Source organism: Mesoplodon densirostris, chromosome 3, assembly GCF_025265405.1.
Source record: "Mesoplodon densirostris isolate mMesDen1 chromosome 3, mMesDen1 primary haplotype, whole genome shotgun sequence".
Lineage (NCBI taxonomy): Eukaryota > Metazoa > Chordata > Mammalia > Artiodactyla > Ziphiidae > Mesoplodon > Mesoplodon densirostris.
The window spans coordinates 172,942,740-172,970,611 of NC_082663.1; the positions used below are offsets into that span (position 1 = coordinate 172,942,740).

Sequence of the window (27,872 nt, forward strand, 5' to 3'; positions counted from 1 at the left end):
GATATTCCCTCAGCTGGACTAATAGTAATAACCTGCCATAGTGTGGCATTTCCCATAGAGTCTTGTAATACTTCTATATTATTTATCTGTGCATTATGTGCCTACATTACCAACCCAGAAACACGAAGGCTAGACAGCTGCTTCTCTGTTACTCTCCACCTCTAGTTTCCATATTTTTTGCAATCATTGTTCATATCATCTGTTTAATGCATTCTTTGATTTCAGTACTTTTACAGTGATTTTAATTTATTTCCCCTTTATCACTTACTTATTCTGAAAAACTCTCAGCTGGTATTCTGCTTCCTGTCTTGCATGCTTACCCTCATGATCATCCTGAACACACGTTTGTCCCTGATACCTCCCTACTGGAAGCTGGTCAGTGGCCTCACATTGCCTTCAATTTTAAGTTCAAGTTCTGCATTAGGCTCTGTATATGTAACTTTCCATTATGCAGCCCTTAATCTCCACTTTCCTCATCATTCTTCCCATCATATCCTATAATGTATCCACACTGAGTTTCTTGAGATTCTTTTGATGGGCTGTGTACTTTCACCCCAACAAAGCACCCCTTTAAAAAAACTCTCTCGGGCTTCCATGGTGGCACAGTGGTTAAGAATCCGCCTGCCAATGCAGGGGACATGGATTCGAGCCCTGGTCCGGGAAGATCCCACAAGCCCGTGCACCACAATTACTGAGCCTTAGAGCCCGCGAGGCACAACTACTGAAGCCTGTGAGCCTAGAGCCTGTGCTCCGCAACAAGAGAAGCCACCACAATGAGAAGCCTGCACACGGCAACAGAGAAGCACCTGCTGTCCACAACTAGAGAAAGACCGTGCATAGCAACAAAGACCAAACACAGCAAAAAATAATAAATAAATAAATTTATTAAGAAAATAAATAAATAAACTCTCTCCACCACCAATGCCCTTAGGTCTACTATCACTTTTGACCTCCAGGTTTTGTTTGCCTGGGTAACTCCCACTCATTCTTCAGGACTCAGCTCCGAAGTCTGTATTTCTTGATCTCTTCCCTGCCACATCATGGGTTAAACTAGGATCTTCTCCATATTCTCAACTTTCACCTTATACACATGTCTATCATAGCATTTAATTCACATCTCTATTCCCCCACTAGATACATAACTATAAATATAAAAATGTAATTAAAGGAAATGCCCCCCAAATGATTAATGTTTACTATAAATTAATGATTTATGCATATCGCCAGGGCCTATCACAGGGCTGCTATATAATAAGTGCCTGGTATATATTTTGCTCTATCTATAAACAAGTAAAAGAATACAGTTAACCTTTCCAGCTATGATGAAAGCAGAAAGGAAATACAAACATTATTACTCTAACTCTCTCATTTTTCACAGGAATTACAACTGTGCTAACAATGACCACTATCAATACCCACCTCCGGGAAACTCTCCCTAAAATCCCTTATGTGAAGGCCATTGACATGTACCTGATGGGATGCTTTGTCTTTGTTTTCATGGCCCTTCTGGAATATGCTTTGGTCAACTACATCTTTTTTGGGAGGGGACCTCAACGCCAAAAGAAAGCAGCTGAAAAGGCTGCCAGTGCCAACAATGAGAAGATGCGTCTGGATGTCAACAAGGTAAGTTCAAAGGGCAAGCCCTCCTTGCTTCTTAAACTCATAGAAGAATGCCTGCAATATACGTTCATGGCCATGTTAACAAATGAGAAAACCAAAGGCCAGGGAAGAGATAATTAGTGATGGAGGCACAATTAGGGCCCAAATTTATGGTACAACATTTAGATGCCCTTTACCTTAACACTAGGGTGGCCCAAACCATAATCATCTGAGAACCACCTTTGTGACTTTTTCCATACATGAGTATATTATGTACTATTATTTACTTTATGTTTATTTAAATTTACTCACTTTATTTAAATTTATTTTAAAAAAGGAAATTTCATATCACTTAAATCAGTATTACTTGCTGGAAGATAATCTTAAGTAGAAATAAAAATGAAACTATGTTATTAAGTTTAGGTTATACTAGATAAAGGCTCTAGGCCTGAGCTCTGCATTCTCATTGATTTAAAAAGGAAATAAGCATGTACAGACATGTGCTAAAGACCCACCAGCAACAAAATGAGACTTTGTTCTTGAAGTCATTAGATGGATAGAAAAAGAAGTGGAAGGGAAAAAAAGAATAACTTTCTTTTTAAGTGACAGATAATTACTTAATGCCTTGCACATGTACTACTTATAATCCTTGAAGCATTTGAGTACATGAGGCTACCATGTTGCTTAAGTAAGGCATAGCCAAAGAAAAATTCCTACACAGTTGTAAATCCAATTTATTCTTGAAGGCAATGGTTCTCAACTTTGGGTGCTCAATTAAATGACTAGGAAGGCATTAAAAAATACTGAAGCCTGGGTTTCATCCCCCAAAATTCTGATTTGATTGTCCTGGGGTATGCGTGGCCATCATAATTTTTTTTTGATTCTCCAAATATTATTCTTATTTGCATTCAAGATTTATAATCTCAATTTTGAGGCTTTTGACAATAGTTCCAATAGATCTAGCCATCTTTACTCCCAAAATGTGACTTCACCTGGCTTCCTATTATATAACTTTCTGCACTGAACAGAATATTTACATACGCATTTTCCCATAGTGCAAATTTAGGCGCTTCAAAATAGACAAAAAAAACAAGGACTTATTTTAATATCTGCCGTAAATAGCGTTTATAAAGTAGTGCATAGTGTTGGATTTGGTAAATAGTTCATAGTGATGGAACTAAGAAAATAGTAATACTTTTAAGCTATCTGGGATTGTTAACCATCCAATAATTATTGAATTTACATTTTAATATTTCTAACTTCAATTTAATTCCAAGGGTAGCACACCATAAATAATCTCTGCCATTGAGTTTTATTTGGAGCAAACCCAAAGAAAGCTTCTGACTCACTGATATTTTTCCATATATCCATAGGTCTGATATTCGATTTTAGACTATTCTCTAATCAAAGGCACTCCTTTCCCAGGAGATGATATTCATAATGATGGAAATTTTAAGTATGGCCCTTATAAACCAATGAACCACAGGGTCTAGGAAGTTGTCAATCTCTTTCAGTACTCCAGGTTTCACTTATTGGAATCCGTTAATAGATTCCAAGGTAGCATTATGACTCTCTTGGGCTGTCAAATAGAGAATGCTTTTTAAACCCATTTTACAATTTTCCTGATAGAGTACCTTTAGTAAAGAAAATGAATAAATAAAACGATCTCCTAGGACAGCAGTTTGAAATGGGTCTCAATAAATTGCCTAAAGCAAAGCTAGCTTAACATCTGATCTCTCATCACTTTCATCTACCCTATTTTTTCATACCAATTTGCATTTACATAATAAATTTAAGTACAAGAGAGTGGCAGTTTTGTAGCAGACTGAAACTGGAGAGCTTCAGGTAGTTTTAAACTCCATGTACTGAGATGGAGGTAGGGAATGGTTCACTGGGCAGGTACCCCATAGTGATGCAAAACCCATCCTCTTGGCTGAAGTTGGATCTACAATTCAGAGCATAGAATGAGAGAACTAAAAAGATACCAGAATTCTTCTAGTACAGTGGTTCTCAAATCACAGGCCATTTTGCCACCACGCCCCCCCCGCCCCCGTCAGAGGATCATTGACAATGTCTGTAGATGTTTTGGATTATCAAAACCAGGAGGAGGGGATTGCCACTGGTATCTAGTGGGTAGAGGCCAGCCGTGCTGCTAAACATCCTACAGTGCATTGGACAGCCTCCCCATAACAATTTTCCAGCCTGAAACGTCAGTACTGCTGAGGTTAAAAAACTCTCCGCTAGTCCAATCCTCCGGTTTCAAGCTTGAGAAAAATAGAAGATACCTGTCCTATTCTTAGAAATCTTTAGCACAAGTAGAGTCTCTTCTTTCTTTGATCAGTGTGCAATAACATCATGGTATCAGGAGTTATCCTTTAGCACAGTAGTTCTGAACAGATATTTTAGAGTCAGTCAGTTTTGATATTTACCCTCCATTTAGTAGTTGTGTGATAATAGGGGGGAAAAAAGCCTCTCTGACCCTTTAGTTTCCTCATCTGTAAAATGGAGTTAATTCCTCTCATAAGTTATAAAGTTATGATAAAGTATAGAAGATAGCATAGTCCCCAGTATATGATAATCACTAGGTAAGTGATAAATATTAACAAAATATTATAAACGATAAATATTATTACCTTTCAAAATAAAATTTACAGTCTCCAGACCTATTGGCAATACTTGCTTGTGCGTTCTACCTGCTCTAGTATGTAGGATGCAGTCCTATCCCTAAAAAAGTATTACCTACAGAGGAATGTTTCACTTTGGAAGTTTTAAAGTCAAAGCAACGAAATCATTTTTCAACAGGTATTAGCTGTAAAATCGATAGCAAGCCAACTACAAACTTTATCAATTATTTCTTAGGCCAGAATACTTACAGCCATGTTGGTTAGATTTTTTAAAGGCAGCCATCTAACATTCCAGGCTCCCTTTTTTTTTTTTTTAACACAGCATGAAGGGTTAGAGGAGACCCACAGAGGGCTCTGATTGCACAATGCTTTCTTTTGTGTCGGCATCATGAATAATGTCACTCTATTTCTTATCAAGAATGTTCCTTCTTTTTAACTGTAATTCTACAGTTTTTTTTTTTTTTTTTTTTTTAAGATCAGGCACATATAATCAACTAAGTATTGTTGGATGCTCCGGAGCAATCAGTCACTAGGAGAGGGATTGACTCTTTCTGGTTCCATTGATGGTTTCCTAGAGACAGAAGCAGCATGTCATATGGTCTAAAGTGATTTTTAACCTGTTCTCTGTCCTGAGGGCAAGGGGGATGAAAATGGGAAGCCTAGCCAGGTGGGAGCCCACTGTCGCTCAAAGGCATGCTTCCACATTTTTCTAATCTCTTCCCTGTATGAAGTTTCCTGTAAGTTCTTATTTTAACAAGAGTTATCTGCAGCTCTTAAAACAATTCTTAGTCTGGCCTTTAACTGATGGAAAAACTAAGGCTCTGAAGGAAAGTGAACTATCCAAGGTTGCATAGCAAAGTTAACAAGATTTCTCAGATGATCTAGGTTTTCTAGTCGTTATCCAGTGTGCATTACTCTGTGCAAGCAAGTGAAAAAATAATATAAAATTTAAAAGTTGATTCCAGATTAGTCTATATATTCAGTTCACATCACCTAAAACAACCCGTCTGTCTACACACGAGTCCATAGCTGACAAGCCTTGTTACTTTCAGTTATCTCCATGCAACAAATTAAATTGTTAACTACTAAGATTTAAAAAAATAAACCTCAAACCAGTAAGAGTTCTACTGAATATTTTTCTTCAGCGTTTTCAGGAGTAGCTAAAAAACTACAGTCTCTTTTTCTAGTGTTAGGAAAGCTCTCCTATTATACCTTGCATTCTTCTATTTTGTGTGTGTGTGCGTGTTTCCTTATAGGATTTTCTCTTGATCAGTTTTCCCACTTTTCTTGTTCATGCCTTCAAGTTTTCAGCTCTCGCTTTTTTTTCTTTTAAGCTTTATGTTGTTTTCTTCTTTATTTTTCTGCCAATAACTAGGTGTACATATATTTGAGACTTTAGTTACTTCTGTCTTTTCACCACCTTGATTCTTGCATATCTGAAATGCCTCCAATATCCTTACTGTATTGAGAGACCCACAACCACCAGTTTTCCCAATAAAGCTGCACCGAAAAGATCTACTAGGGGGGCATCCTTTATTCTGCATTCATGAGTGTTGGAGTCTCTGTGTTGTCTTTATCCATTACACCTAAATTTTTGGTTATGCAGAGCACTAAGGTTTTTGAAATTTATTTATTTATAGTGCTTGAAACTAGATTTTGTAAGTGATACATTAAAAAGTACTATTTAGAAGTTCTAGTCTCTGTTAGCATCGGTCTTTCTAGAGACCAGTAGCACTTATCTATAGCCAATTTATTTAACCACCAATTCTAATCTAGTGGCATCAGTCGACTTAATTAGCACATTCTCTACTTTGTCTTCCAGATTTTTTATAAAGATATTAAACAAAATGGGACCCAATATCGATCCTTGTGGGACCCAACTGGAAACCTCTCCCCAACTAGACGGACTACCAATTACGATTTCTCTCTGTATACGGTTAGATAGCCAGTTTTTAATCCATTTATTTGTATTTCTGTGGGAGCCAATTTGTTTAGCTGTTCCCTTTAAATTAATGTATGGCGTTTTTGCAGATAACCTATGGACTTGTATCCTGAGACATGGGGATACGTTAAATGTTTTCATGAGACCCTAATGGGGTTTTCCTGGGTTTGTTTTTTTTTAATGTAGTTATGATGAACCTAAGCTTTAGTATTCCACTCATACATTATTGTTGTGCTAAAGAAAGAAACCAAGTGGATCGTATTTTGAGACTTCTTTTCATTTGTATTGAGAGTATCATTATATACTCTGGCATTTCTTAGTTTTCTTGTTGTGTTTCTTTTGGTTGGTAGAATAGATGGAGAATTATACAGTCCTTCCATAGGTTGGCTCAGAATTCAGGAACCTATATTTTTCTGCCCTAGATCATTCATTTGTGTCTGAGAATGTTATGTTTGCATCAAGTCCTTGTTCCTTTATTGTTATTTATATTTTAGAAATAAGTATCATCTCAGCAGGCCCAGTGTTGTTATAATGATAGATAAGAGGCAATAATTGAGATTGTTTCTTGACAATGCTCTTGACTTAAATGAACACCAAAGAAAGCCCACTGGGGGCTAAAACTTAGAGTTTAGTTTCTGAATCCTCATGTGTTTACATTTCTTAATTGGCAAATTGTCATTCACATTGTCCGCCAAACTAGAGGAGGAGGAAGACGAGGATGGTGATCGTCACCATTCCACATTATCATCTACTGCCTACCTCTCATTTGTTTTCGTTCTATTTCTTGGTGAGGCAGTGAATGATACTGAATGCTGTGAATCTTTCCTATGAGGACTTGATGCCAGAGAAGCTGTCATTATTATATCTTGAAGTGTCATGTTCTTCCTTAGTTTTGTGGCTCTGACCCCAAATTCCTTGATTCCTCATTGTTATTACCTTTGGGGTAGGAAACAGTTATGGTTAACCTCTTAAATTGCTAGTTTGTTTTACTATTTTAAGTTGTTCTTTTAACTTCATTACTTGTTGTGTTATACGTAGCATGAGTCTGATAAATGATATTAGGTAGATTCCAGGGGAAGAGATGTTTGAAATTTTGTTACTCACTATTTTAGTCCCAATCCCCTACTATGTCTGTTCTCCCAGGCTATCTCATTTGTGATGTTACTGCTGTTCTTGTTTTTAACTGAAGCCACTATTGTTGAAATGGAAGTAGACTGATTTGATTGGGCAGTATTCTGGGTAGAATGCTAATCATTTAGAAGAAAACATGTCTGACAGTTGGAGTTTGGGTTTATGATGAAAATGGTTGAAAAATAATGTATTTTCCAAAATCAAAATCAGAGTATACTGCATGATTGGTCTATGACTGGGTAAAAGTTACATGAAAATTCAGGAAAATCCTCAGATTATGAGAATATTTGAAAGAAAATTTGCCTCTGTTGTTCTTGTCAGCTGATGGATTGAAAGTTAATGATACTCTCTGATGCCATGATTTGGACCTTCATTTGTCAAGAAATCTTTCTCTATGTCATAAAACATTATGTTAAAGAGAATGATTTACACTGAAATATGAATCTTAATGTCATCTGCATTTATACTTTTCTTTGTTGGGTGTGTCTTTACTCTGTCTTTTTAATTCTCTTTTAAGTTCATATTTAGAGTATGAAATAAGGGCCAATATTCAAAAGTTTGAATGATGAGCTGTTAAATCTGTAACCTTCAAAAGCATTGAAATGTATTTGACAATCCTCAGAGGCAATAGAATGCACTGGGATGATGGTAGCTGTTAGAATCAGACTGAACTGGGTTCACCTTCAGGCGTGGTCTTCTATGAGCTGTGTAACATTACACATGTTTAACTTTTCCATCCTTCAAGTTCCTCAGCTGAAAACTGAAACAATAAAATTTTGCTTCATGGAGCTACTGAGAGGATTAAATGAGATAATTTGTTAAGGGCCTTGTACAGTACCAGACATAGAGCACTCCATAAACTGTTGCTATTATTCTGGAGATGGTAGCAGTGTGTATCTTTCTCAATTTTTCTTTTTTTATCTCTATTACTGTTTTATGATTGTAAAACTAATTTATGGTCGGTCTTTAAAAAAAAAATGTGCACAGGCAATGAAAACCACCTGTACTCCACACCCAGATATAATCACTGTTAGCATTGTCCTTTTCTCACAATTAATGACATACTTTTATACAAATAATTATTCTCTACTATTGTGTGTATGCTATTTTCTACTTACCTTTTTTGTGTCTTTAAGCATCAGTATAAGTACACATCATTTCTAATAACTACAAAATATTTTATTGAATGTATGTACCATAATCTATATAACAAGCACCTATTGTTAGACATTTACATTGTTTCTAAGTGGTTTTTGATTATAAACAACTAAAATAAGTATCCAATTGCTGACATGTTTACACACCATTGATTCCTAATATATTTCTTAAAGTGAAATTTCTGAGTCAAAAAGTATATGCTTTAAAATGGTGATACATATTGCCAAATTGTTCCCTAGAAAAGTTCTACTATAGTTTACATACCTACTATGAGAGTGTGGCAGTACATACACACACACACACACACACACACACACACACACACACACATATATCACCCAGCCCTTAAAATGATGAAGAAACAGAAAACTGATGTCTAACTGCTTTCTGTTGTGAAAAGTGTTAGAGAAATGGAGATATAAGAATCCAAAAACCCAGGTGCAGTTTTTCTCTTCTCTGTCCAAAAGCTGTAAAGGATAAAATAGCAATGGAAAAGCAAAACAAAAACAACACCCAACTAAAACTGAAGCTCTGCAGAGAGACAGAAATGCATAAGGAGGGCCAATGTCAGTACAAGCAAAATCCAGAAGAATCTACTCAAGCTATATTTGAGCAAATAGGAAAACCCTATAGAAAGGTCTACCTATAAATGAAGCATCTAAACAAAGAATCAGCATGGCAACTGTGCAGGAAAACTACCAATGACATTCTGTCTCTCCCTTGCTCTCTTTCTCTCTCTCTCTCTCTCTCTCTCACTCATTCGTAGGGAGAGAGAGAGGAACTCAGCATGCAAAAGACAGATAATGACCCTTTAATGGAAAAAATATTTCAGGATATATTAAAAACTTTCATTAAAAAAGTGTTTTTCTGGGCTTCCCTGGTGGCGCAGTGGTTGAGAGTCCGCCTGCCGATGCAGGGGACGCGGGTTCGTGCCCCGATCCCGGAAGATCCCACATGCCGCGGAGCGGCTGGGCCCGCGAGCCATGGCCGCGGAGCCTGTGTGTCCGGAGCCTGTGCTCCGCAACGGGAGAGGCCACAGCAGTGAGAGGCCCGCGTACAGCAAAAAAAAAAAAAAAAAAAAAAGTGTTTTTCTTGCAGAAATTGAAAGAGAATATGAAACAAAAGATCAAGGATGAACAATTTTCATAGACACTAATAACTGAATCTAAAATAGTAAGAAAGAAAATCAATATGGCAAAAAATCAAGGCAGTAACACAAAGTTCAGGCTGTAGAAAATCATGCCAAATACAGAAAAAAAGAGATGTACCGTTAAAAACCACTTAGAGAAAACACAATATACAGGATAGGTACAGCAGAGCAAATATGGAGAGCCGTGGTGTTCGTGAAGTATAGAATGGAACAAAAAGCAAATCGAAAAAACTATTTAAATCTGACATCAATAGCTAATTATAATAATGATAATGATAAATACTTCTTGAATGCCATGTATATGCTTAAACACTCTACATATATTATGTCATGACATTAGTCATTATTACCCTGTGTTGTAGCAGTTATAATTTTATAAATGATGAACGGAGACCCAGAACATCTAATTAATTTTCTTAAGGTTGAACAGCTAAAAAAATGGTTAAACAGAAAATATGACTAGAGGATACACTCTAACTACTATGCTGTACATTGTGTGTTTATACATACCTGTAATGAAATTAATCAGTAAACCAAAAGGATATACTGGGTTCCACGATAAAAATTATATAATACCATTGCCGCCTTATTATATTCTTCTAAAATTATTAAACTTCCAGTCAGAAAAAGTGACCAACAGGTAAGGAAAAAAAAATCTCAAACTACTCCACAGCAATATTAAATTTTATAAGACAATGGAAAAATATTACAGGGTTCTGAGGGGGAAAAAATATAACCTAAGAATATTATTGATATTATTTTAAGGCAAAAGAAAGACAATCTATCCTCAATATGCAAAATCTAAGGGAACATAGCATCCATGCATCCTTATTCAAAGAAAAATATTATAGCTTAGTAAAAAGAAAAATCTAGCCCCCAATAAAAGATAGTCAAAGTAAGGAACTTTAGAACAGAAAAAGTCAGTATATGCTAGCATGTAAAACTAAACCTATACAATTCTAGAAATTAAAGTTGTAGAATAAGAGATAATTGAAATATTTTAAAATATTAGATACTGAAGATATATAAAAATAAATCAGGATGGTATTGTTGATGAGGGAGAAGTATGTGTTTTCTAATTCACAGCAAGGACTCAATATTTACCTTTTATTCTTGAGTTTATGAATCAAGAATTTGAAGATAAAGGATATGTTTAAAATTAACATAGATAACTTCTATACAACAGTGTTTCTACTATGGACTTCCTTAAGGTCATTTGGGATGCTTGCTTAAAAAGTAGATCCCACCTGAGACATAAATCAAAATCTTTAGTGGGAAAGATCAGCTTTCTCAGATCTTTATGGTATTACACTAAAGCATGAAAATCTGAGTCATTATGGTAGAAGAAGAATCAAGAACTGACAATTCATCTTATAAAAACCTCAGAGAATAAGGTGGAAATAAACTAAAGAGAGATGCAGAGCAGCATTATTTATAATAGCCAAGATATGAAATCAACCTAAGTGCCCATCAATAGGCAAATAGATAAAAAGATGTAGTGTATATATACAGTGGAATATTGCTCCTCCATAAAAAATGAAATATTGCCATTTGTGACAATACGGATGGACCTAGAATGCATTATGCTAAGTAAAATAAGTCAGAGAAAGACAAATACTGTATGATCTCACTTGTGGAATTCATAAAACTAAACAAAACAATATGAAAAAAGACCCATAGATACAGAGAATAAACAGCTGTTTGTCAAAGGGAGAGGGGTGCCCATACCCCATGGGCAATACAGATGAAGAGTATTAAGAGGTACAAACTTTCAGTTATATAATAAATAGTTATGGGGGTATAGACAGCATAAGGGATATGGTCAATGATATTGTAATAACCTTGTAGGAGGACAGATGGTTACTTGACTTACTGTAGTGATTATTTCATAATGCATACAAATGTCAAATCATTATGTCGTGTACCTGAAGCTAACAAAATATTGTATGTCAACTATATTTCAGTTAAAAAAAGATGCATATAATGTAGGTAAAGTTAGACATCAGAATAAGGATAAGGACAACTTAAAAGCAAATGTAGAGCAGGAATTAAGACCAAGGTTGTCTTAACTGTTATAACTAGAACATATATCAATGTCACATATCAAAAGAATAGGATTCTCAAATTAAATCAAGAACTAAACCCAATAAAATGCTATTTATTAGAAATACTTCTAAAGTAAAATTATGGGAAAAATATTCTAAGTAAAGTCACAGACAAAAACGAGGTAAATACAAATCAAAAGAAAACAGAAGATTGAATATTATTACTCTATAAGGATGAATTGAAGTTAAAAAATATTAAGACTGAGAAATATAATTACAATGTAAAACAAAGATATAATCATTGGTTAATAATTTGTACATAATTTATAAAACTAAAATTGAAATAGCATCTAAATGAACTTAAATGATTGGAAATAAAGAGAGAAAATGAAAGAAACATTACCTAAGCAGTATATTTAATAAAGTTTATTAGTTGTATAAACTCATTTTTATACAACCATGTATCAAAGGTACAATAAAAATTAATTTGAAGAACATTTAGAAAATATTGGCAGCTTAAAATACTACATAATTAATCCTAAGGGATGTGGTTAAAATAGTTAACAGTCAGAAAGTTGTAGTTTCAAATACATCTCTAGCAAGTAATTTTAAAAGGTGAATATAATATTCAATTCAAGAAGTTAAAAAAAAGAGCAAATCAAACACCTAAAAGTAGAAGGAAGTAATTAGACAAATTGTAAATTAACAAATTAGAAAATTAAAACAAAATAATTTACAAGTATGTCAGTTATTTTTTAAAAATTTAAGTACAATAGGCAAATAATTGACCAAGGAAAAGCTTATTAAAGAAGCAAAGAGGGAGCCAATGTGGTAAACCACAACAGAAATTTTTAAAACATGACAATTACATAGAAAGGTACAAATAAAAGAAAATTATGCAAATATGTTAGAAAATGTGGTAAAATACATGACATCCTTAGAAATTCTAAATTAGCAAAACTGACCCTGGGAGAAAGAGAAAACAAAAACAGATTAATTACCAAAGATAAAACTAAGATAATTGACAGAAAATTTTAACTCCCACTGCAAAGGGTCAGCTGGCCTAGAAAGTTTCAGCAATAAGTCCTGTCAAATTTTAAAAAGCAAGTACTGGGACTTCCCTGGTGGCTCAGTGTTTAGGAATCCACCTGCCAATGCAGACAGGTTCGTTCCCTGGTCTGGGAAGATCCCACATGCTGTGGAGCGATTAAGCCTGTGCACAACAACTACTGAGCCTGTGCTCTAGAGTCTGCGAGCCACAACTACTGAGCTCTCGTGCCACAACTACTAAAGCTTGCACACCTAGAGCCTGTACTCCACAACAAGAGAAGCCACTGCAATGAGAAGCCTGCTCACTGCAATGAAACATAGCCCCCGCTCGCTGCAACTAGAGAAAGCCTGTGCACAGCAACGAAGACCCAATGCAGCCAAAAAAATAAATAAATAAAATGAATAAATTTATTTTTTAAAAAAAGCAAATACCTCCATTGGTATTTAAACTCTAGCAGATCATAGCAGAAAGAAAGAGGAACTTCCAAATGATTTGGAAAGTAGTATAACATAAATAAGGTGCCACAACCATACCTAAAAAAACACAAAGGTACGTAAAGGACACTATGGATCCACTTCACTAATGAATATCAGTGGGGGAAAAAATAATCCTTAAATTAACTTATCACTTTGAATCCACAGAATACTCAAAGCAAACTACAACATAACCACATAGTATCATTTCAAAATAAAAATATAGTATTATTTACCATATTAATAAGTTGAAAAGGTGAAAAGTTTTTCATCCTTTTAATAGATACCAAAAGGTTTTCAAAGGTATCTATTGAATTCAGTATTCATTTTTAGTTATAAATTTAAAATCCCTTAGGAAATTGGGAAGCAATGGCTATTTCCCTGCTGTGGTTTCTCTATTTATCTATGTAACCAGAGGCTTTATCTCTTACCTTTTGTCTAAAGGTGGGACAATAAAGACAGGAACAAGAAATGGATGCTCACCATCACCACTATTATTTAACTTTTTCAAAATTGTTAGCCAGTGAAATTATATGAGAGAAAAAAAGAAATGTTAGAAAAGGAGGAAATAATAAGTGCACCCTTAGCAAAAAAAATTACTTTATTCAAGCAAAATCTAAGAGAATTAACTTGGAGGAAGCAAGCTTTAGAAATCATATCAGAAGTATGGGAAGTTTTCATAGCTTTTCTATGTAAAGAGTATATAAACAATAATGAAAAATATAATGGAAAGGAGGAATAGAGCCCTTTTACCAATAATGTTTTGAATGAAAGCAATCTTTGTTTAAAAAAAAAACCTTATTTTTAAAAAAAGATAACATTTTAAAGGAATTGGTTATTTCTAAACTATTCTATGAGTTTAGTGTAATCTCAATGGGCCTCATTTTGGAGTTTCTTTTTTTAGTGGTTTGTTTTAGAAATTTGAAACAGTATTCTAAAGTTTCTTTGAAAGGAAAAAATTATAGGAAAAATCAAGAAAATGTAAAATAGAAAGAAATGAATAACTCTACAAGGAGTTTAAATAAATTACAAAACCACAGTGATTAATGTAGTGTAGGACTACATCAGCACTCTCTAAATAAAGCGAGTAGAAGCTGACTTAGAAATATAATAAAATTAAGTTCTTAATAAAAGTATCATTTCATATCTTGGGAACATGTGAATTATCTCATAAATAGCAATGACAACTTGATGACCATTTGGGTATATTTAAATATAGTACCATATAACTAACACACCCCTTCCTCTGGATTAAATTCTGTATACATCAAAGATGTAATTTTCTTTTTAAAATCATATAGTTCTAGAATGTTTACCAAACATTCTGGCCTAAAAGTCATTAGTCCCATAGCCTACTTTCTACTAAACCTACTATCATTTATTTCCATTACAAGCAATTGCTTGCTAAGTTAAAATTTACACACACTTGCAATACATATCATACCTTGTGGTTAAAAACTATTTTCTTTAACAAGTTTCCCTTTGAAAAACAATGAAAAATACTGATAAAGAGAAATATGATAAAACAATTTCCTGGATTAGGAAAAACTAAAAGTACTTCAGGTTCAACTCCTATCCTACAAATAACTCATCTAAAAAGACATACTTCTTATATTGAATAAATTGGGATATAAATTAAATAGTAAGATCTAAAGTAAGTAGTACATAACCAACCAGGCAGGTCCATTAGATGATAATAATATAGTGCCTCAGTGTAGTATTTGTACTTTTTAAATGTGCTTCCTGTGATACCTTATTTAATTATCTCAAAAATCACCAGAAACATATAGGGTAGATATAATCCCCATTTTATACATGAGAAAATGTAACAGACACCTGGTGAGTCATCATCAGTGAAAAAATTCCCAGGACCAAAGCCCCTTAAGTGTTCCTGCCATGTTCTTTACTACTGCATGATGAATTTCTCTGTGAGTTCCTTCTCATTCAGTGAACCTGGTCATCTCCTGTCCTGCAAGGAGACAAAAACTTATTATGACTCATTTCCCTTCAATTAGGCATTTTCCTACAGTGGGAATGACACACACACACACAAATTCTGGAAATGCAATTTATTCTCTCAGAATACCCAAGTCACCACTAAACAAAACTAATAAACAGCATAAAAAGTTCATTATTCACAGAAAGATAGATAAGATGAAAAGGCAGAGGGCTATGTACCAGCTGAAGGAACAAGATAAAACCCCAGGAAAACAACTAAATGAAGTGGAGATAGGCAACCATCCAGAAAAAGAATTCAGAATAATGATAGTGAAGATGATCCAGGACCTCGGAAAAAGAATGGAGGCAAAGATCAAGAAGATGCAAGAAATGTTTAACAAAGGCCTAGAAGAATTAAAGAACAAACAAACAGAGATGAAGAATACAATAACTGAAATAAAAACTACACTAGAAGGAATCAATAGCAGAATAACTGAGGCATAAGAACAGATAAGTGACCTGGAAGACAGAATGGTGGAATTCATTGCCATGGAACAGAATAAAGAAAAAAGAATGAAAAGAAATGAAGACAGCCTAAGACACCTCTGGGACAACATTAAACTTAACAACATTCGCATTATAGGGGTCCCACAAGGAGAAGAGAGAGAAAGGACCTGAGAAAATATTTGAAGAGATTATAGTCGACAACTTCCCTAACATGGGAAAGCTAAGAGCCACCCAAGTCCAGGAAGTGCAGAGAATCCCATACAGTATAAGGCCAAAGAGAAACACGCTAAGACACATAGTAATCAAATTGGCAGAAGTTAAAGACAAAGAAAAATTATTGAAAGCAACAAGGGAAAAATGACAAATAATATACAAGGGAACTCCCATAAGGTTAACAGCTGATTTCTCAGCAGAAACTCTACAAGCCAGAAGGGAGTGGCAGGACATATTTAAAGTGATGAAAGGGAAGAAGTAACAACCAAGATTACTCTACCCGACAAGGATCCCATTCCAGTTCAATGGAGAAATCAAAAGCTTAACAGACAAGTGAAAGCTAAGAGAATTCAGCACCACCAAACCAGCTCTACAACAAATGCTAAAGGAACTTCTCTCAGTGGGAAACACAAGGAAGAAAAGGACCTACAAAACCAAACCCAAAGCAATTAAGAAAATGGTAATAGGAACGTACATATCAATAATTACCTTAAACGTGAATGGATTAAATGTTCCAACCAAGAGACACAGGCTCGCTGAATGGATACAAAAACAAGACCCATAAATATGCTGTCTACAAGAGACCCACTTCAGACCCAGGGACACATACAGACTGAAAGTAAGGGGATGGAGAAAGATATTCCATGCAAATGGAAATCAAAAGAAAGTTGGAGTAGCAATACTCATATCACACAAAATACACTTTAAAATAAAAAAAGTTATAAAAGACAAGGAAGGACACTACATAATGATCAACGACTCAACCAGAGAAGATACAACAATTATAAATATATATGCACCCAACATAGGAGCACCTCAATACATATGGCAACTGCTAACCAACATAAAAGGAAATCGACAGCAACACAATAATAGTGGGGGATGTTAACCCCAGACTTACACCAATGGAAGATCATACAAACAGAAAATTAATAAGGAAACACAAGCTTTAAATGACACAATAGACTAGATAGATTTAATTGATATTTATAGCATATTCCATCCCAAAACAGCAGACTACACATTCTTTTCAAGTGTGCACGCAACATTCTCCAGGATCACATCTTGGCTCACAAATCAAGCCTCAACAAATTTAAGAAAATCGAAATCATATCAAGCATCGTTTCTGACCACAATGCTATGAGATTAGAAATCAATTACAGGGGAAAAAACGTAAAAAACACAAACACATGGAGGCTAAACAATATGTTACTGAATAATCAAGAGATAACTGAAGAAATCAAAGAGGAAATCAAAAAACACTTAGAGACAAATGACAATGAAAATGTGACAATCCAAAACCTATGGAATGCAGCAAAAGCAGTTCTAGGAGGGAAGTTTATAGCAATACAAGCCTACCTCAAGAAACAAGAAAAATCCCTAATAAACAATCTAACCTTACACCTAAAGGAACTAGAGAAGGAAGAACAAACAAAAGCCAAAGTTAGCAGAAGGAAAGAAATCATAAAGATCAGAGCAGAAATAAATGAAATAGAAACAAAGAAAACAATAGCAAAGATCAATAAAACTAAAAGCTGGTTCTTTGAGAAGAAAACAAAATTGATAAACCATTAACCAAATTCATCAAGAAAAGGAGAGAGAGGACTCAAATCAACAAAATCAGAAATGAAAAAGGAGAGGTTACAACACACACAGTAAAAACACAAAGCATCCTAAGAGACTACTGCAAGCAACTCTATGCCAATAAAATGGACAACCTGGAAGAAATGGACAAATTCTTAGAAAGGTATAACCTTCCAAGACTGAACCAGGAAGAAACAGAAAATATGAACAGACCAATCACAAGTAATGAAATTGAAACTGTGATTAAAAATCTTCCAACAACCTAAGTCCAGGACCAGAAGGCTTCACAGGTGAATTCTATCAAACATTTACTGAAGAGCTTACATGCATCCTTCTCAAACTCTTCCATAAAATTGCAGAGGAAGAAACACACCCAAACTCATTCTATGAGGCCACTATCACCCTAATACCAAAACCAGACAAAGATATTAGAAAAAAAGAAAATTACAGACCAATATCACAGATGAATATAGATGCAAAAATCCTCAACAAAATACTAGCAAACAGAATCCAACAGCATATTAAAAGGATTCTACACCATGATCAAGTGGAATTTATCCCAGAGATGCAAGGATTCTTCAATATATGCAAATCAATGTGATATACCATATTAACAAATTGAAGAATAAAAACCATATAATCATCTCAATAGATGCAGAAAAAGCTTTTGACAAAATTCAACACTCATTTATGATAAAAATTCTCCAGAAAGTGGGCATAGAGGGAACCTACTTCAACATAATAAAGGCCATATAGGACAAACACACAGCAAACATCATTCTCAATGGTGAAAAACTGAAAGAATTTCCTCTAAGATCAGGAGCAAGACAAGGATGTCCACTCTCACCACGATTATTCAACATAGTTTTGGAAGTCCTAGCCCTGGCAATCAGAGAAGAAAAAGAAATAAAAGGAATACAAATTGGAAAAGAAGAAGTAAAGCTGTCACTGTTTGCAGATGACATGATACTATACAGAGAATCCTAAAGATGCCACCAGAAAACTACTAGAGCTAATCAATGCATTTGGTAAAGTTGCAGGATACAAAATTAATGCACAGAATGTCTTGCATTCCTATACAATAATGTTGAAAAATGTGAAAGAGAAATTAAGGAAACACTCCCATTTACCACTGCAACAAAAAGAATATAATACCTAGGTATAAACCTACCTAGGGAGACAAAGGACCTGTATGCACAAAAGTATAAGACGCTGATGAAAGAACTTAAAGATGATACCTTCAGCTTGAAAGATATACCATGTTCTTGGATTGGAAGAATGAACATTGTGAAAAGGACTATACTAACGAAAGCAATCTATGGATTCAATGCAATCCCTATCAGACTACCACTGGCATTTTTCACAGAACTAGAAAAAAATCTTAAAATTTGTATGGAAATACAAAAGGCCCCAAGTAGACAAAGCAGTCTTGAGGGAAAAAAATGGAGCTGGAGTAATCGGACTCCTTGACTTCAGACTACAGAGGTACAGTAATCAAGACAATATGGTACAGGCACAAAAACAGAAATATAGATCAATAGCACAGGATAGAAAGCCCAGAGATAATCCCATTCACCTATGGTCAACTAAACTCTGACAAAGGGGGCAAGGGTATACAATGGAGAAAGGACAGTCTCTTCAATAAGTCGTTCTGGGAAAATGGACAGCTATATATAAAACAATGAAATTAGAACACTCCCTAACACCATACACAAAAATAAACTCAAAATGGATTAGAGACCTAGATGTAAGATGAGACACTATGAAACTCTTAGAGGAAAACATAGGACGAACACTCTTTGACATAAATCACAGCAAGATTTTTTTGATTCACCTCCTAGAGTAATGGAAATAAAAACAAAAATAAACAAATGGAACCTAATGGAAGTTAAAAGCTTTTGCACAGCAAAGGAAAACATAAGACGAAAAGACAACCCTTACAATGGGAAAAAATATTTGCAAATGAATCAACAGACAAAGGATTAATCTCCAAAATATATAAACAGCTCATGCAGCTCAATATTAAAAAAAACAAACAACCCAATCCAAAAATGGGCAGAAGACCTAAATACACATTGCTCCAAAGAAGACATACACATGGCCAAGAAGCACATGAAAAGCTGTTCAACATCACTAATTATTAGAGAAATGCAAATCAAAACTACCATGAGGTATCACCTCATACCAGTTAGAATACGCATCATCAGAAAATCTACAAACAACAAATGCTGGAGAGGGTGTTGAGAAAAGGAAACCCTCTTGCACCATTGGTGTGAATAGAAATTGATACAGCCACCATGGAGAGCAGTATGGAGGTTCCTTATGAAACTAAAAATAGAATTACCACATGACCCAGCAATCCCAATACTGTGCATATACCCAGTGAAAACCATAATTCAAAAAGACACATGGGGCTTCCCTGGTGGCGCAGTGGTTGAGAGTCCACCTGCCGATGCAGGGTACACGAGCTCGTGCCCTGGTCTGGGAAGATCCCACATGCCGCGGAGCGGCTGGGCCCGTGAGCCATGGCCGCTGAGCCTGCGCGTCCGGAGCCTGTGCTCCACAATGGGAGAGGCCACAACAGTGAGAGGCCTGCGTACCACAAAAAAAGAAAAAAAAAAAAAAAGACACATGCACCCCAATGTGCACTGAAGCACTATTTACAATAGCCAGGTCATGGAAGCAACCTAAATGCCCATCAACAGACGAATGGATCAAGAAGAAGTGGTACATATATACAATGGAATATTGCTCAGCCATAAAAAGGAATGAAATTGTGTCATTTGTAGAGAAGTGGATGAATCTACAGACTGTCATACAGAGTGAAGTAAGTCAGAAAGAGAAAAACAAATATCATGTATTAACGCATATATTTGGAACCTAGAAAAATGGTATGGATGAACCAGTTTGCAGGGCAGAAATTGAGACACAGATGTAAAGAACAAACGTATGGACAACAAGCAGGGAGAGCGGCGCAGGGGTGGTGGTAGTGGTGTGTGATAAATTGGGAGATTGGGATTGACATATATACACTAATATGTATAAAATGAGTATCTAACAAGAACCTGCTGTATAAAAAAAAATAACATTTAAATATTCAAACAAAAAAAAGTTCATATGTAATACGTCAGTTTTTCAGAGCACACATTAACACTTTCTCTCTTTGGGTGCTCAGTCTCACTCTAAAATTTTAAATAGGGCACCCCTAACGTATGTTACCATGTTGTTATATCAGGACTGGAAATCAAACTGGAAATCAAATCAAACTGGAATTATTAATAGCCTTTCAGCAGCAACATGCACTACTTTTCAGGTTTTTTTATTAACATCTTTATTGGAGTATAATTGCTTTACAATGGTGTGTTACTTTCTTCTGTATCACAAAGGGAATCAGCTATACATTTAAATATATCCCCATATCCCCTCTTTCTTGCATCTCCCTCCCACCCTCCCTATCCCACCCCTCTAGGTGGTCACAAAGCACTGAGCTGATCTCCCTGTGCTATGCGGCTGCTTCCCACTAGCTATCTATTTAACATTTGGTAGTGTATATATGTCCATGTCACTCTCTCACTTCGTCCCAGCTTACCCTTTCCCCTTCCTGTGTCTTCAAGTCTATTCTGTACGTCTGAGTCTTTATTCCTGTCCTGCCACTAAGTTCTTCAGAACCCTTTTTTTTTTTTTTTTTTTTTTTTTTTGCGGTACACAGGCCTCTCACTGTTGTGGCCTCTCCCGTTGTGGAGCACAGGCTCCGGATGCGCAGGCTCAGCGGCCATGGCTCACGGGCCCAGCTGCTCTGCAGCATGTGGGATCTTCCAGGACCGGGGCACGAACCCGTGTCCCCTGCATCGGCAGGCAGACTCTCAACCACTGTGCCACCAGGGAAGCCCCTTCAGAACCTTTTTTAAAAATTTTTTTTAGATTCCATATATATGTGTTAGCATACAGTATTTGTTTTTCTCTTTCTGACTTACTTCACTCTGTATGACAGACTCTAAGTCCATCCACCTCACTACAAATAACTCAATTTCGTTTCTTTATATGGCTGAGTAATAGTCCATTGTATATATGTGCCACATCTTCTTTATCCATTCAACTGTCAATGGACACTTAGGTTGCTTCCATGTCCTGGCTATTGTAAATAGAGCTGCAATGAATATTTTGGTACATGACTCTTTTTGAATTATGGTTTTCTCAGGGTATACGCCCAGTAGTGGGATTGCTGGGTCATATGGTAGTTCTATTTGTAGTTTTTTAAGGAACCTCCATACTGTTCTCCATAGTGGCTGTATCAATTGACATTCCCACCAACAGTGCAAGAGGGTTCCCTTTTCTCCACACCCTCTCTAGCATTTATTGTTTGTAGACTTTTTGATAATAGCCATTCTGACCAGTGTCAGGTGATACCTCATTGTAGTTTTGATTTTAATTTCTCTAATGATTACTGATGATGAGCAGCTTTTCATCTGTTTGTTGGCAATCTGTGTATCTTCTTTGGAGAAATATCTATTTAGGTCTTCTCCCCATTTTTGGATTGGGTTGTTTCTTTTTTTGATATTGAGCTGCATGAACTACTTGTAAATTTTGGAGATTAATCCTTTGTCTGTTGATTCATTTGCAAATATTATTTTCCCATTCTGAAGGTTGTCTTTTCGTCTTGTTTATGGTTTCCTTTGCTGTGCAAAAGCTTTTAAGTTTCATTAGGTCCCATTGTTTATTTTTGTTTTTATTTCCATTTCTCTAGAACGTGGATCAAAAAGGATCTTGGTGTGATGAATGTCATAGAGTGTTCTGCCTATGTTTTCCTCTAAGAGTTTTATAGTGTCTGCCCTTACATTTAGGTCTTTAATGCATTTTGAGTTTTTTTTGTGTGTATGGTGTTAAATAATGTTCTAAATTTCATTCTTTTACATGTAGATGTCCAATTTTCCCAGCACCACTTATTGAAGAGGCTGTCTTTTATCCATTGTATATTCTTCCCTCTTTTTATCAAAGATAAGGTGACCATATGTGCATAGGTTTGTCTCTCGGCTTTCTATCCTGTTCCATTAATCTATATTTTTGTTTTTGTGGTAGTACCATACTGTCTTGATTACAGTAGCTTTGTAGTATAGTCTGAAGTCAGGGAGCCTGATTCTTCCAGCTCAGTCTTTCTTTCTTAAGATTGCTCTGGCTCTTCAGGGTCTTCTGTGTTTCCATACAAATTGTGAAATTTGTTGTTCCAGTTCTGTGAAAAATGCTATTGGTAGTTTCATAGGGATTGCTTTAAATCTGTAGTTTGCTTTGGGTAGTATAGTCATTTTCACAATGTTGATTCTTCCAATCCAAGAAGATGGTATATCTCTCCATCTGTTGGTATCATCTTTCATTTCTTTCATCAGTGTCTTATAGTTTTCTGCATACAGGTCTTTTGTCTCCTTATATAGGTTTATTCCTAGGTATTATATTCTTTTTGTTGCAATGGTAAATGGCAATGTTTCCTTAATTTCTCTTTCAGATTTTTCATCATTAGTGTATAGCAATGCAAGAGATTTCTGTGCATTAATTTTGTATCCTTCTACCCTATGAAATTCATTGATTAGCTCTAGTAGTTTTCTGGTAGCATATTTAGGATTCTCTATGTATATTATCCTGTCATATGCAAATAGTGACAGTCTTACTTCTTCTTTTCCAATTTGTATTCCTTTTATTTCCTTTTCTTCTCTGATTGTTGTGGCTAATACTTCCAAAACTGTGTTGAATAAGAGTGGTGAGAGTGGGCAACCTTGTCTTGCTCCTGATCTTAGTGGAAATGGTTTCAGTTTTTCCCACTGAGAATGATGTTGGCTGTGGGTTTATCATATATGTCCTTTATTATTAACATAAGTTCCCTCTATGCCTACTTTCTGGGGGGGGTTTATCATAAATGGGTGTTGAATTTTGTCGAAGCTTGTTCTGCATCTATTGAGATTATCATATAGTTTTTATTCTTCAATTTGTTAATATGGTTAATTTCACTGATTGATTTGTATATATTGAAGAATCCTTGCATTCCTGGGTGAACACCCACATGATCATGATGTATGATCCTTTTAATGTGCTGTTGGATTCTGTTTGCTTGTATTTTCTTGAGGATTTTTTCATCTCTGTTCATCCATGATATTGGCCTGTAGTTTTCTTTTTTGTGTCATCTTTATCTAGTTTTGGTATCAGGGTGATGGTGGCCTCGTAGAATGAGTTTGGGAGTGTTCCTCCCTCTGCAATATTTTGGAAGATTTTGAGAATGATGGGTGTTAGCTCTTCTCTAAATGTATGATAGAATTCGCCTGTGAAGTCTTCTAGTCCTGGTCTTTTGTTTGTTGGAAGATTTTTAATCACAGTTTCAATTTCAGTGCTTCTGATTGGTCTTTTTATATTTTCTATTTCTTCCTGGTTCAGTCTCAGAAGGTTGTGCTTTTCTAAGAATTTGTCCATTTCTTCCAGGTTTTCCATTTTATTGGCATAGAGTTGCTTGTAATAGTCTCTTAGGATTCTTTGTATTTCTGCAGTGTCAGTTGTTACTTCTCCTTTTTCTTTTCTTACTCTATTGATTTGAGTCTTTTCCCTTTTTTTCTTGATGAGTCTGGCTAATGGTTTATCAATTTTGTTTATTTTCTCAAAGAGCCAGCTTTTAGTTTTATTGATCTTTGCTATCATTTCCTTCATTCCTTTTCATTTATTTTTGATCCGATCTTTATGATTTCTTTCCTTCTGCTAACTTTGGGGTTTTTTTATTCTTCTTTCTCTAATTGCTTTAAGTATAGGGTTAGGTTGTGTTTTTGAGATGTTTCTTGTTTCTTGAGGTAGGATTGTATTGCTATAAACTTCCCTCTTAGAACCACTTTTGCTGCATCCCATAGGTTTTGGGGCATGGTGTTTTCATTGTCATTTGTTTCTAGGTATTTTTTGATTTCCTCTTTTATTTCTTCAGTGATCTCTTGGTTATTTCGTAGTCTATTGTTTAACCTCCATGTATTTTTTACAGTTTTTTTCCTGTAATTGATATCTAATCTAATAGTGCTGTGGTTGGAAAAGATACTTGATATGATTTCAATTTTCTTAAATTTACCAAGGCTTGGTTTGTGACCCATGATATGATCTATCCTGAAGAATGTTCCATGAGCACTTGAGAAGAAAGTGTATTCTGTTGTTTTTGGATGGAATGTCCTATCAATGTTTATTAAGTCCATCTTGTTTAAAGTGTCATTTAAAGCTTGTGTTTCTCTATTTATTTTCATTTTGGATTATCTGTCCATTGGTGAAAGTTGGGTGTTAAAATCCCCTACTATGATTGTGTTACTGTTGATTTCCCCTTTTATGGCTGTTAGCATTTGCCTTATGTAATGAGGTGCTCCTATGTTGGATGCATAAATACAAATGTTATATCCTCTTTTTGGTTTGATCCCTTGATCATTATGTAGTGTACTTCTTTGTCTTCTGTAATAGTCGTTATTTTGAAGTCTATTTTGTCTGATATGAGAATTGCTACTCCAGCTTTCTTTTGATTTCCATTTGCATGGAATATCTTTTTCCATCCCCTCATTTTCAGTCTGAACGTGTCCCTAGGTCTGAAGTGGGTCTTTTGTAGGCAGCATATTATACAGGTCTTGTTTTTGTATCAATTCAGCCAGTCTATGTCTTTTGGTTGGAGCATTTATTCCATTTATATTTAAGGTATTTATTGATATGTATGTTCCTATTACCATTTTCTTAATTGTTTTTGGTTTGTTAATGTAAGCCTTTTCCTTCTCCTGTGTTTTCTGCCTAGAGAAGTTCGTTTAGCATTTGTTGTAGAGCTGGTTTGTTGGTGCTGAATTCTCTTAGCTGTTGCTTGTCTGTAAAGGTTTTAATTTGTCTGTCAAATCTGAATGAGATCCTTGCTGGGTAGAATAATCTTTGTTGTAGGTTTTTCCATTTCATAACTTTAAATATGTCCTGCCAGACCCTTCTGGCTTGCAGAGTTTCTGCTGAAAGATCAGCTGTTAGCCTTATGGGGATTCCCTTATATGTTATTTGTTGCTTTTCCTTTGCTGCTTTTAATATTTTTTCCTTGTATTTAATTTTTGATTGTTTGATAATATGTGTCTTGGCATGTTTCTCCTTGGATTTATCCTGTATGGGACTCTTTGTGCTTCCTGGACTCTATTGACTGTTTCCTTTCCCATATTAGGGAAGTTTTCAACTATAATCTCTTCAAATTTTTCCCCTTCCTTTCTTTTTCTCTTCTTTTTCTGGGACCCCTATAATTCAGATGTTGGTGTGTTTAATGTTGTCCCAGAAGTCTCTGAGTCTTTCCTGAATTCTTTTCATTCTTTTTTCTGTATTCTCCTCTGCCATAGTTTTTTCCACTATTTTATCTTCCAGGTCACTTATCCATTCTTCTGCCTCAGTTATTCTGCTATTGATTCCTTCTAGAGTATTTTTAATTTCATATATTGTGTTGTTCATCATTGTTTGTTTGCTCTGTAGTTCTTCTAGGTCCTTGTTAAAAGTTTCTTGTATTTTTTCCATTCTACTTCCAAGATTTTGGATCATCTTCACTATAATTACTCTGAATTCTTTTTCAGATAGACTGCCTATTTCCTCTTCATTTGTTTGTGCTGGTGGATTTTTACTTTGCTCCTTCATCTGCTGTGTATTTCTCTGTTTTCTCATTTTGCTTAACTTATTATGTTTGGGGTCTCCTTTTCGCAGGCTGCAGGTCATTAGTTCCTGTTGTTTTGGGTGTCTGCCCCCAATGGGTAAATTTGGTTCAGTGGATTGTTTAGGCTTCCTCCTGTAGGGGACTGGTGCCTGTGTTCTGATGGATGAGGCTGGATCTTGTCTTTCTGGTGAGCAGGACTGCCTCCAGTGGTGTGTTTTGTGGTGTCTGTGACCTTATTATGATTTTAGGCAGCCTCTCTGCTAATGGGTGGGGTTGTGTTCCTGTCTTGCTAGTTGTTTGTTTGGCTTGGGTTGTCCAGCACTGGAGTTTGCTGTCATTGAGTAGAGCTGTGTCTTAGCGTTGAGATGGAGATCTCTGGGAGAGCTCTCACTGATTGATATTATGAGGGGCCAGGAGGTCTCTGGTGGACCAATGTCCTAAACTTGGCTCTCTCACCTCAGAGGCTCAGGCCTGACACCTGGCCAGAGCACCAAGACCCTGGGTCATCCTGTAGAAGAGGGCCTGAAGCCAGGAGAAAGCTAGAGGATGGGAGACCTGTCAGAAGGCTTGTTTGATGAAATCAGGCAAAGGTTGGTGACGTTCTGTACCCACTTTCTACTCTCAAAGGTGAAAGGGGTGCCTTGGGAAGCTGAGCCTGCTCTTCCACCTAGTTTTCAATTTTTAGGGCAAATATTCACTTATTAAAGCACATGAAGTTAGTATGATATTTAAATATATTATAAGCACTTAATTTCTTTTCTCCTTAATAAATACCTGTCAATAAATGGTGGTGTATTTTGTAGTTGATAAAAATCTCACATTCTAGGAAATAAAGTGACAATCCTAGTATCATGAACACAATTATTACTGAAAAAACTTTGGAAAGATTATGAATTGTTGAGAAATGTAAAGAAAGAAAAAAAACCCCAAATGTTCCATGGGCAGCTTGGGGAATCAAGGACTGGCATTAAATTTTTAATAACCATCTCTCTATTAATTTTAAATTATTTTGTTAAAAAAAAAACAAGTACAGTACCTCCAGAAACCCTCAGTTTCTAAAGAATTTAGGAATTTTTTATGGCCTCTGCTGAAAAGAGGTTTGCAGGATTGCTTGATGCCTGTTTAATTTTGGCAAAGGGCACCTAGCAAACATAACCAAAATGGACGCTGACATAATTTTGAAAACTCCCCCAGCAATAAACCAGCTGTCTCTTTGCCTCTCAACACTTCTGCTAGCTTCTGCTGCAGAAAGTCTCTGGACACTGCACTGGCTTCAAGGGCACCATAGCTGGCTTTCTCCACTGAGTCACAGGATACTTGCAGTGACTGCTTACAGGGAGGGAAGCACCTCTGAGTTGTGCAGGGCAAGCCTGCTCATCCATGAGAATGCCCTGCAGTAACAAGTCCTCAACAGTGAATATTGCTTTAGAGCATTTCAAATTTCCTCGGCCCAGGACCAGGGGATTTTTTTAGTTCAGCAGTTTCAGATGTTGGCCCCCTTGAAGTCAAAGCCATGGCTTTCTGCTACACTTTGCGCCCCTCATTGTAGGCAGCTGCAAGATAACATTCAGTTTCTCACAAGGAACACAGATTTGGAAGAATCATCACAAATATGCTGATCATTCAGCAAAGTATTGCTGCTGGAGTGTAGCCTAATGCTTAAGAGCACACACACACCTAGCTTAATCACTTATGTTTGATTTTGGATTTGAGACAGTTCTGAGTTCAAGCCCTAGGACTGTCACTTATTAGCTATGTGAGCATGGGAAAGCTCTCTGAGCCTCAGTTTCCTTAT

At 35.8% G+C, this 27,872-nt stretch overlaps 1 protein-coding gene across 3 annotated transcripts in view; it reads left to right on the forward strand.

Annotated features, from left to right (window-relative positions):
• Positions 1 to 27,872, forward strand: part of GABRB2 (gamma-aminobutyric acid type A receptor subunit beta2) — a 287,791-nt gene that overhangs the window by 237,014 nt on the left and 22,905 nt on the right. For 2 of the 3 annotated variants that reach the window (XM_060092604.1, XM_060092605.1), the window contains exon 8: positions 1,379 to 1,623. In XM_060092604.1, the coding sequence (XP_059948587.1) occupies positions 1,379 to 1,623 (245 nt within the window). Of the gene's footprint in view, positions 1 to 1,378; positions 1,624 to 6,045; positions 6,160 to 27,872 lie in introns of all 3 variants that reach the window. The other variant, XM_060092603.1, reaches the window with a different exon arrangement.